At 34.5% G+C, this 12,500-nt stretch overlaps 1 protein-coding gene across 1 annotated transcript in view; it reads left to right on the top strand.

The window, feature by feature from the left end:
- LOC125652557 (uncharacterized) overlaps positions 1-11,566 on the top strand; it is an 11,591-nt gene extending 25 nt beyond the window's left edge. The window contains exons 1-2 of the mRNA XM_056167128.1: positions 1-157; positions 10,445-11,566. The exon at positions 1-157 is cut by the window's left edge and continues 25 nt beyond it. Of these exons, the coding sequence (XP_056023103.1) occupies positions 92-157; positions 10,445-11,224 (846 nt within the window). The 5' untranslated portion in view covers positions 1-91 and the 3' untranslated portion in view covers positions 11,225-11,566. The remainder of the gene's footprint in view (positions 158-10,444) is intronic.
- The last annotated feature ends 934 nt before the right edge of the window (positions 11,567-12,500 follow it).

Genomic DNA, 12,500 nt, shown 5'->3' with positions numbered 1-12,500 from the left:
ATCAGATCGGTGTGACTCAATGATGACAATATAGAAGTACTAATCTGTAAAAGTACTAATCTGTGAGTTCATTAGTAGTTTAGAAATCACCATGAGGTTCTCTGTGTTAATTATTGTCCTTTGTGTAACGGTACACAGCGAGTCTGACGAAACCACGGTATGTATAATTTTACTACTAATGTAATAAATGATGAAATGAATAGATTCCGACAGTCTCTACCGTTCTGATCAAGACTGCCTTTGGTGTTACGCTCGTCCACTAGACGAGAGGGGATGGTCATTTGCAAGAAAAATTCGATATACAAGAACCATGTCTCACGAAGGGAATAATTCTTGTTAATCATAAAGATCGCAGTGTATTCCATTTTGTATTATCTGTAGGATATAAAATTAGGAAGATGTACATTGTAACACGTGTCGTAATTATGTGTACTAGCATGTACTTACTGGGAAGATAAAGAAACCATTCATTGGAAGGTGATTCTTGCGCGATGAGGAACAAAAAGCTGACTAATTATTGAAAAAAAGAAATTAATTCTACAACTACACATCATTAAAAAACCCACTAAATGCATAGTCATCTCTAATACTTAGGGTACAAGACTGCCATTCTGATTGACTTGGCACAGACACCATCCCATGGTACCCTCTGTGTTCGGAACAACATTTTATATTGTTTCACTTGCTACCCATATAGCATCCTTGTTATACAGTACATTGTCAATCAGTATTGTTATGAGCCAATTCCAGACCAATGTCAATATAGAAATCCTTAACTTGTGTGTATATGTATACATGTGTAGATTATATCATGTACAGTTATGATGTTTGTAAATTTGTGGATGCCACCTGAGGGCCCTTGATTGGTGAATAGAAAATGAATAAACACTTGTATAGAGCAGAGAGGCCTCAAATAATATTGTAAATTTCATGATCCTTGGGGTAGAGGTTCGAACTCTAGGGCGGGGCCAAACTTGTCATATAATGCTTATGTGTAAAATCTTCTTTAGTGCCATTGATACTAAATTAAAACTAAATTGATATTCAGAAAGAGCAGGTAGTCCTTTACCAAAATTGTAAAAGATACTAAATCATGTGCATGTATGTACACCATCTAATTAACATATTTGATATTATTGAAACTAAACAGATATCTAAAAGTATCAGGTAGCCCGGCTTCATGATCCCAGGGGTAGGAGTTTTGGTACCAAGTTAGGGTCAAAATTGTCACTGTGATTAAATGTTGTTGGGTTTTTTTCATTTGAAAGACCTTTCAGTTTGCTAACAATATATAAAACCCAAATGCATATTGATGAGAAGCAGAAAGGACTGTACCACAATTGTGAGCGAACCCATGGTTCCTACTCTATAGCCGGTCCAAAAGAGTATGTAGTGTTATTATAACATTCAGTTTCATGTTGTGAGCGAACCCAGGGTTCCTACTCTAGCCGATCCAAAAGAGTCTTACAGTGTTATCATAACATTCAGTTTCATGTTGTTTTTAGCTTAGATATGCAGAACAAGAAAGTTTTTCTTGATTTTATAGTCCTTGGGGCTTGTGATACTATTAACTAATACTCTGGTGACCGATAAGGCCTGTAGGCCTCTTGTTTTATTTCATAAGAGATAATGTGAAATTGAGTTTCACATACTTATACCTCCCGCAAATGAAGTTGTGGGGTGGAGGGAGGCGGGGGGGGGGGGGGGGGGGATACTCCTGGGTATATTGGAATCGCTTTGTCTGTCCATAGACGTAATTTGTCTAAAGTATATCTTTTAAAAACCCCGATGAACAAATGTTTTTTTTTTTATGTGTATATATCTTATATGAATAATGAAGTTGTGCATCTGCTATTTAAACAAGGGCGTAACGGATATTTTTGGTATTTTAAGGGAGGGGGGGTGTTACATGCAGACCTATGTTGTTATTGTCGAAATCATATCTTTAAAAAACTGTTTGTTCTTCAATGCGCACAAATTCACTATTTTTCACCATACAGATTGTCCTGCGGGGGGCATTAGTTCCGTTAGGACAGTTTTAATTACTGCAATGACGCAGTTTTTCCAATTTTATCATTTGTCAGATTTGGTTAAAATACTCATTTTTAATCACCCCTTTTCCCAGAAAACACAGTGCATCTTTAAACAAAATGTTACTACAATGTATCATAAATCTGTGTGCATTGAAAATATCAAACTAAAGCTCGTCGAATTTTATCTAATAGAGTACTGCATGGAACATTATTCGGGTTCTATGTCATTTTGATGAAATCGAGAATAACAATTCAAACCAAGATGTATTGGGATTTTTTCACAGAGCGTCCTTATCATATATATAACTTGTAAACATTAACTGATGACTGCATATAGAAATTGTAAACATTGACTGATGACTGTACACAGATATTGTAAACATTAACTGATGACTGTACACAGATATTGTAAACATGAACTGATGACTTCATATAGAACTTGTGAACATTAACTGATGACTTCATATAGAACTTGTGAACATGAACTGATGACTTTGTGCTTGTTCGTGAGTACTACACTTGTACAACAGTACATGTACTACATGCGTAATTGCATGCTATCTAAGCAATCAGTTCCTTTGTAAATATATGTATAATTTAATACTTGTACAGCGATCATTTTGGCTCACCTGACCTTCCCTAATCACCTAGAGATTGATCATTTAGACATTGATTATGGTCTTTCCACCCCACCCCCTTATCACATTATTTTTTGTGATTTGGGATAGACACACTTTTTTCTACATATGATTTGTAAATATGCATTAAAGATCATCCAAAATCATTTTTCGTCTCTGTCACGTATTCAGTTCAGTAAAAATCACGTTATCAGTGATAACATTTTACTAATACGTGACCGAGACAAAAATAACATGACCATGATCCATGCCCCAAGTGCCTGTAGCCACAATATGGATTCAAAGTTTTACATGAGAATGTATGGGAAATCTTTTAAATCTTTTTGTTTTAGATAGGGATCATGGAGTTAGGGTTGGACTAAAATCGGGGATGAAATTGTACGCGATATATAATTACAGCGAAATATAGAGCATCTCTATGTTGTGTGAATAAGTTATGACCCCGTTGGGCTTCCTTGGGGCCATGATATGGGTTTAAAAAAATCGAGGGAATACAGAATGTTAAAAATATTATTTTTAACAAGATGCCCACAAGCCTTATCGGTCACCTGAATATTACAGTTTAGTTAAAAGTATCAGTAACCCAAAGGGGCTATGGAATGTATAGCAATTTTCCTGTTTTGGATATCTAAGCTAATTTCTAATATTCAGCTGCAGTATAAAATAAAATGTGTTCTTAAAACACAGATGTCCCCAAAAGTGTCCATACTGATGAAAGACTTTACATGAAATAAATTAAGGTAGTACTCTACATCGTCATAATGGCTGACTTCCTTTAAAAACATGGATGAAAAAATCGATATCAGCAATATTTGACTTTTCCTTCTCCAGTTAGATACCTAGCCGAGTAGCTCAGTAGGTTAGAATACCGACTGCTGACCTGTAGGTCGCAGGTTCGAGTCCAGCAGGGGTTTTAATTTTTTTTCAGATTACCTTCTACTAAAACTGTATTTTTTGACAAAATAAAGTAAATTTGAAATTTTTCAACTTCAAAATATTTTTGTACATATCCTCCACTTTTCATCTACATCAAATTTCTCTGGTGTAGCACACCTCCTTAACACTGTATGACCATTTTGGATCTGCCTTAGAGTCAAAACCCTGGGGTCCCGAAATTTAAATGACAAAGACAATAATCACTATGATAATTTTGACCCCACCCTAAAACTGAAGCTCCTGAGATCATGAAATTTACAATTTTAGTGTAGGATAGTATTAATTCCTGTAATTTTATGGTTAATTTTATGCATATAAATTTTGCACATTGCACTAATTTTTTGCAATTATATCAATAGGATATTTACAATACAAGCCTTAACATGCGTCATTAAAATAAAAAAAATAGATTGGACAAATTAAAAAATAGTTCACACTCTGTTTAACGGACTCTGAACTAAATTTTTTTTTGTCCAAACTATTTTTTTTTCCCTTAATTTAATTATTACGTATTCCTGAATATCCATTTAGTTTCAATTTAGTATCAATAGCATTAAAGTATATTTTGGAAATTCCAGTGGTACCAGGGTGGGACCAAAATGGTCAAGATAGTGATTAAATGTCTATCATTAGGAATAATTCTTTGATTTTAATGATAATATATTACAATTTAATGTATATTAAAGGAAAGCAGAAAGGAATTTTAATACCAAAGTGATGAATCTCGCAACCCAGGGTCCTGACTCTAGATCGGGTCCAAAACAGTCATACAGTGTTAATATATGTCTTAGTCTTATATCATTTAAAGACTGTCATCGGTACGGGCACTTTCGGGGGCATTTTGTGTTTTAAGAACACATCTTGTTTTATATATTGCAGAACAGGAAAATTATTTATTTTGCAGCCCGCTAGGTTAGAGATACTTTTAAAAAGTAATATTCTGGTGACCTATACGGCCTTGGAACCTCTTGTTTCTGGTGACCTATACGGCCTTGGAACCTCTTGTTTCTGGTGACCTATACGGCCTTGGAACCTCTTGTTTTCATCATGTTTTGGTGGTTACAGACCACGTTTAAGTTTCGTCAAAGTTGAGTGATTTTTACGACATTGATGGAACTTTGTGCCGAATATAGTATTTTGGACTTTTTTCCACCAAGCTTCAACTTTTAGAAACTGAAATTTGATACATGGTTACCTATGTAGTAGGTACAGATCACGTTTTTCATGAGAATATTGATTGATTGGTTGAATATTGTTTAACATCCCGCTCGATAATATTTCACTCAAATGGAGACGTCACCAATGCCGGTGAACGGCTGCAAAATTTAGGTCTATGCTCGGCGCTTATGACCATTGAGCATGGGAATAAAGATTGATGAAAAAAGAAAAGTCTTTTTAAAATCACAACAGTACAATGGCAGGACCAAGGTGACTCAGGTGATTAATGTGGCCCATGGGCTTATTGTTTTGGTAATGCCGTAACTCAGAAATCTCAAATTTGATACGAGATGATTGAATTGGTAGATACAAATTGATTTTCACTTTTGTCACAGTTGAATTATTTTAACAACAGTTGTAAAACTTGTCTCATGGTTGATTGAATTTTAAATGCCTGTACATTCTATAGTTCTGTGAGATCTACATAATTTAACATAAGTGACATATTTCTGCCCCTATATGCAATTTTTCCCCCCAATAATTTATGTCTACATCCATGATAAATACGTCGACAAGCAGGATGATTATTGCAACATAACTCTGCTGACATGCAAGAACATTTTATCAGAAAATATTCCAAAATTATCAAATATCGCCCACTTCTAGTCTGATACAACTTATTTATGTCGACATGTGAGATTATGCAAATATGCAACATATTTATGTCGACATGTAACTTATCTATGTCAGCGTGCAACGTATCTATGTTAACATGCAACTTATTTATGTTAACATGCAACTTATCTACATTGACGTGCAACTTATTATGTTGACATGCGAGATAAATATGCATGCCGACATATCTATCTCGCATGTCGACATCAATAAGTTGCATGTCGACATCATTTAAGTTGAAATTCGACATATTTATCTCGCGTGTCGACACAAATAAGTTGCATGCCGATATATTTATCTCGCATGTCGACATCAATAAGTTGCATGTCGACATCAATGAGTTGAATGTCGACATTTTCATCACACATGTCGACATTAATAAGTTGCATACCGACATATTTATCTCGCATGTCGACATAAATAAGTTGCATGTTAACATAAATAAGTTGCATCTAGCATGTTGGAAGTCATATGTAGGCGATATTTGATAAAAAAAAAAATCCAAATTCTCATCTGATCATATTTTCTTGCATAGTGACATATTTATGTTGCATGTTGACACAATTATCTTGCATGTCGACATATCTATAGAAAAATACAATGTAACTTGCAAATAAGAGGCAGAAATATATGGTGTCATAATTCTACCCCCTGTATGCAAGTTATTTTTCTATAATTTATGTCTACATGCAAGATAAATATGTCGACATGCAATATAACTATGTTGATATGCAAGAAAAATGTAATCAGATAAGAATTTGTAAAATATTCCAAAATTATCAAATATCACCCATATGTGACTTCCAACATGCTAGGTGCAACTTATTTATGTTAACATGCAACTTATTTAGGGGTCATCCATAATTGTCAACCATTTTCCAAAGTGTGCAAAAAGCACACTTTTTTAGACACCCCCCCCCCCCCCCCCCCCTCAAAAAGTGTACATCAACCATTTTCAAATTCCCAACAAGAAGATCGACAATCAAGTTTATGAGCAATTTAGTTCAAACAATGAGTTCTTTAATATTGGTACCCCTATTTCTTGTTATATATGAATGATATAATGTTTTATAAATGTGCAAATCGTGTGTGTATATAATAGATTTTTGTTTTTATAGAAAAAAAAAGAAGATGTCTCTGTCTTATCTTGTCTCTTTTTATAGGCATTACACTTTTGTATTTTAAATGTGTATTTATAAACTTATTAAGACAAACTATCAGCATTAACAGTGGAGTAATAAAAATGTTGTTTTTTTTCTTGTTAAACAGGGAATGAAATTAAAAAAAAAAAACATGTATAGAAGGATTCTAGATAACAGAAACTTGAATTTATATATATTTTTTTCAATTTGGTTTTCATACATGTATGTGTTTGATATGCAAATTCATTAGGTAAAATCATTTACTGCACCAAAATGCAATCACTTTCTGTAATTTTATTAGTTTACCTTTAATACTCAATATTTTATTCATAACCAACATATATAGTACAACCATAAATTATATATTTACATTTGCAACTGTTTTCTCCTACATAACACTATTACGAGCAATACGTATTTATTTCTGGATATTTACATTTGCAACTGTTTTCTCCTACATAACACTATTACGAGCAATACGTATTTATTTCTGGATAAATCTACTACGGGGTTGTGCGTATGAACATTTGTTAAAAGTAGGTAACAGGTACTACTTTTACTAAGGCAATACACATCTAGCAATCGCTCTCACTTACTACAGAAATCTTTCAATAGATGAAATCAACATCACAAAATGTATTTACGGTTTTATTTGTATTCCAAGCAGTGGACTTTCATCAATAATTGATAAAAGCATTTCTGTAAACAATGTCTTTAGTTACTAGCCTACTAGGCCTAATGTATGTCTAAAATTTCGTCTGCTACAACTTCACCCTGGTCATCGGTGATGCGGAATTGTACCTACTGCTAGACGATGACATTAGGCTTTAGCAAAAAGGTCATTCACAGGATGTATGGCCGATAAGTCGTCAAAGTGCATTAAGACCTACACACCACACCGCTTCCGTGCCACAGCAGCCATAGTGCTTGATGTCGGTTTCCAAGTTTATGTCGGGACATCGAAGCGAGGCGTCGATAAAAACCTATTACAAAAAATTATCGAGTCAAAAGAAGCGTTCAGTGAGCTCATGTTTATCAACAATTACATATCCAAATCCAAACCGTCCCTTACCTTCGTGCAGTTCCACATTCTCTGCGATGTTCAGTTCTTTCCGGAGATTCATCTGAGCTGCGTCCTCTGTCCTGTCTATAAATGATTTGCCTACACCTGACGACTGCCGCCCTGTTCTTCATGTTCCTCCATCTCAGTCTTCTGTTAACTCCGTAATATCCACAGAATATCTTTCAAAGTCGGTCTTCAACGTCTTCACTTTTCAAAAGTCAAAGCGCATCACAACTCTAAGTGTAACACTGCGCATCCCCGTTTAAATCATAATTCCCCCACCCCCTAAAATTAGACATATGGAAGAGTTTTCCATTATATACTCCCGAGTTAATGTATAAGTATATGTTGATATACTTGCTTTCTAGCGTCTTAATAATTAAAACAGTTCTTCATTTTATAGAACTTTGTTTTGTGTTGTCGTCATTTTGAACATCTATGACGCTTCGTTGTGGACGTCAACAATTTGAAATGTATGGAAACGTGTTGTTAACACAATTCAGCAATGTTACCGACCAAAAGTGTAAATATAAGTAATAAGGTATCATTTTAAAATATTTATCGGGATATAAATACGGGTTGGTTCATGATCAAATTTTCCATAAAGCCCTTCGGGCTTTATGGAATTTGATCACGTGACCAACCCGTATTTATATCCCGATAAATATTTTTAAATAATACCTTATTTCTTAAATAAAAATGCAACATAAGGATATACGGAAACAAGCAAATATTGCTACATGTATATTTATCCATCCCCTGTACATGCTGTAATTTATTTTTAACAAGTATAAACTACCTGGTTATGTTGACTCGAGTGACTGATAATTTTTTTTAAATCGTTTGATATTTGTATTTTTTTTTCAAACTGAGGTTTCAGATTCAGTTTTCAAACAAACTATGAGTTTGCTTTAAATGCTCTCAGATATTAGTTCTAGTATTTTGTTCATAATTGAAAATTTAGAAGGGACCAGGAGTGTTACGGTGTTACATAGCAACTTTTTTTCCCTGTTGTGTAAGGTACTGGAATAAATAGTAATAAATCATTGTCCAGAACACTTATGCTTTATTCAGTTTATAAGTCTGACCTGTCTAAAACTACCAAGAGAAAAAAAGAGCGTACGGTAAAATTGTCGATTTTTTACCCCCCTCCCCCCGAGCGTGCTTTTTGCACACTTTGGAAAATGGTTGACAATTATGGATGACCCCTTATGTTAAAATGCAACTTATTTACATGTATGTTGACATTGGAGATGAATATGCATGTCGACATTTTCATCATGGATGTCAATATCAATAAGTTGCATGTCCACATATTTATCTTGTATGTCAACATAAGTAAATTGCATGTTCACATATCTATTTCGCATGTCGACATAAATAAGTTGTATGTAGCATGTTGGAAGTCATATGTAAGCGATATTTGATAAGTTTTGAAAATTTTCCAAATTCTTATTTGATTATATTTTTCTTGCATGTTGACATATTTATGATACATGTCAACATAATTATCTTGCATGTCGACATAATCTATAGAAAAATAACTTGCAAATAAGAGGCAGAAATGTGACACCATAGAAATATATCATCATACATATCATTCTGTCATTGAGTTCGCCTGATTCGCCGCATCATATTTACTGGTATCAAGATAAACCCACCCGCTCGTCCAATATCTGATCTTATATATTTTTTGGTATATCTTATTTAAAGCTGTATGGTCCGAATTACAATATTTTTTTCCATCTCGTAAAAACGCTATTAAATCATCGCACGTATGTAGTTATGAGGCTGTACGACATATCATAAATTATTTCACCTGTTTTAACCCAAATAATTTGATTTTAAATCGATGTTTATAAATAACCGCGTCACTCTGCCATTTCAAATAACAGTCATGTGACCAGTTCAAACTTTCAGATCATCGATGGTCTTATTTGTGTAAAGCTGTGTATTTTGTTATAAAAGTACCGTACCATAAGTTTAATAGAAATAAAAATATCAAATACCTCTTAGTAATTCGTTGTTTTACGCTCTTTCAGCCTTAAAACTAGACAGTTGCGTATGAGTTAATACATCAGATTGGGATTCCCCTGACGCGCAAGGATCTATTTATAGACGTCTATTATGGGATGCTTTATATATGTACCCACTATATTTACTTTCTAAATAATATTCGCACTGTTTTCTTTTACATGCAGATGTATTTATATGTGTACCCACTATATTTACTTTCTAAATAATATTCGCACTGTTTTCTTTTACATGCAGATGTTTTCAAGCATGTAATTAAGGGAAAGTTAATAACTTTATAAAGTAATTATTCTGTTTTAAATTAATTATGTACAAAAATAATACATGAACATCGGGTCATACAGCTTTAAACACACGAAATCTAGACATCACCTGGAGATAGAATTGTGAGTTGAAATTGAGGTTGTTCCTAACACTGTTACACAACAATCGAACTAGTAGCTGGGGATACCAATACGTTTGATGCGATGATAAAGAAATCATCGTTGACGTGTTATTAATATCAAAATTAAAGAAAATGCAGAATACGATACAATGTTGAAATAACATTCCTAGAACGGACATGGTCTTCACAATATTTATAGACTTAATATCAAATACTATTTTCCAATAGATACTTTTCCCTATCTATTTATTTCTATTTTATTGCGTATAAACTCTTGAGGTAGGATTATTCACGCAAAACATTACGCAAGCGATTTTACTATATGGAGAGTTAGGGGACATATATTGCTAATAATGCTTGTTTTTAATTATTGTTTTCAGAAACTACCACCATCATCAAAAATAACAATACATCCAACAACATCACAAAAAATAACAACAACAACACCACCAACAACAACACAACCAACAACAACAACACTAATAACAACAACACCAACAACACAACCAACAACAACAACACCAACAACAACAATAGCACCAACAACAACACTACTATCATCAACAATACCATCAACATCTCCATTATCAACATCGTCAATAACAAAAACAACACCAACAATATCGTCAACAGCAAACATATCAATAACAGGCATAACAGAAACACCAACAAAAACAACAAATGTAACAACAGATATAGAAGAAATAACAACAGAAACCACAACAAACACAACAGAAACAACAACAGAAATCACAACAAACACAACAGAAACAACAACAGAAACAACAGCAGAAACAACAGATACAGCTCCAAGCCACAACGCAAATAATATCTCAAAAGTCACAAAACCAGCTGGAAACAACCCTAATAATGTGCAGATAAGTTCGACAGGATCAGCTACACAAAGTCCTACAGTACCCGCAACTACTACTACACAAAGTCCTACAGTACCCGCAACTACTACTACAAAGTCCGTGACACCGGCTAGTAGTTCGTCTGATAACTACGACCATGAACTCGCCATTATATTCGGAGTGATGCTGGGACTGATGATTCTGGCCATTTTTATCTTCTGTGTGTACCGCTGTTACAAGAGAGATCAGGAGGAGTCTTACATGGAGGGAGGGGGGGACATCTCTATCAAAATGTCCAAATTCTAAACGGAGACATTATCTTGGTGAAGATGTGAATGGCGTTTTAAATGTTGACTGAGTGGTGTTCAAGATAGACCCGAATACATGATCATATCGGAAGTTCGAGTTCATATACTACTATTATGTACATGTATGAAGAACTACTGAGGAACTCTCTTGAGCAATACTGTTATAATTGATGATGATGTTTATTTTATGGTGATGTGACTGTTCAATGTATCATGGATAAGTTGTGTTGTATTATTGTGATGGTGCACGTGTGCGACTGCACGAGACATGCTTTACATTGTATGTTCATGTGTGCGGTTGTTAAATTCATCTTGCTAATATTAAAATGTGTTTCATCCAGATATTATCCTCAGATACCACATTTAATGTGGACCTTTAGGATGAATCAGTATGAATTCTATCAACCCATTGCTCATGATTCAGAATCCACTAGCTGCAGAGCTGTAGCTCTCTGAGAAAATATTGGGATAGATCAGAGTTCTGCAGCTAAGAATCCACTGACAATGATATTTGGGGAGGGTACACAACTATGGTCACATGATACGTTGTTTAAATAATGCTTTCGTGAGAAAATTCTCGTGCTGATTAGAAAAGTATTCAACAAGATTTCCACAAGGCGTAGCATATCCTCTCGCACTGTGTGTCTATAAAGTCTCATAGTGACCATAACCTTTTGATCCAAAACTCAATAGGGGCCTTCCTCTCTTAAGAGCATCCGAAGTATATGTATATGATGAAACGATTGTCGCCGAAAATCGATTGTCGATCGTTTTCGGCTCGTCGATTCCGATTATCGATTCCATTTTTCATAATCGATTGTCGCCCGAACACAAGCCCATTATAAACGTATTAAACGAACCAACTACGTAAATACCAGTCAATACATTTGAAAAGGAAGAAGGCTTTAGATATTTTCATCATCATCATCATGGATATTGAAATCAACTCAATAATTATGAAGTTGATAACTAATCCGAGATTCCTCTTACTCTTATCCCTGCTTTTATATTACGACATGTGCGGGGGAGAGTCAGAGCGGACTCCATAATGAAAAGACTTGTGAGAATTCGGGGACACCAGCTAGTGTCGCTGCTCTGCCTACCGTTTACATCTTTATTTCGCTGATCTAAATAGGATTCAATTATGAGATAAGTATTCCTCAGGTTTATCATGGATACTTTAACGCAGATTGGAATTTTGTGTATCTGTGTGCTGACGTCATGCGCAAAGAACTCGAATGACGACCAAATTCAAAGTGATGCTTCATTTGTCA

This window comes from Ostrea edulis, chromosome 5 (assembly GCF_947568905.1).
Source record: "Ostrea edulis chromosome 5, xbOstEdul1.1, whole genome shotgun sequence".
In the NCBI taxonomy this organism is placed as follows: Eukaryota; Metazoa; Mollusca; class Bivalvia; order Ostreida; family Ostreidae; genus Ostrea; species Ostrea edulis.
The sequence above is the reverse complement of the archived record's forward strand: the minus strand, read 5'-3'. Positions and strand labels throughout refer to the sequence as shown.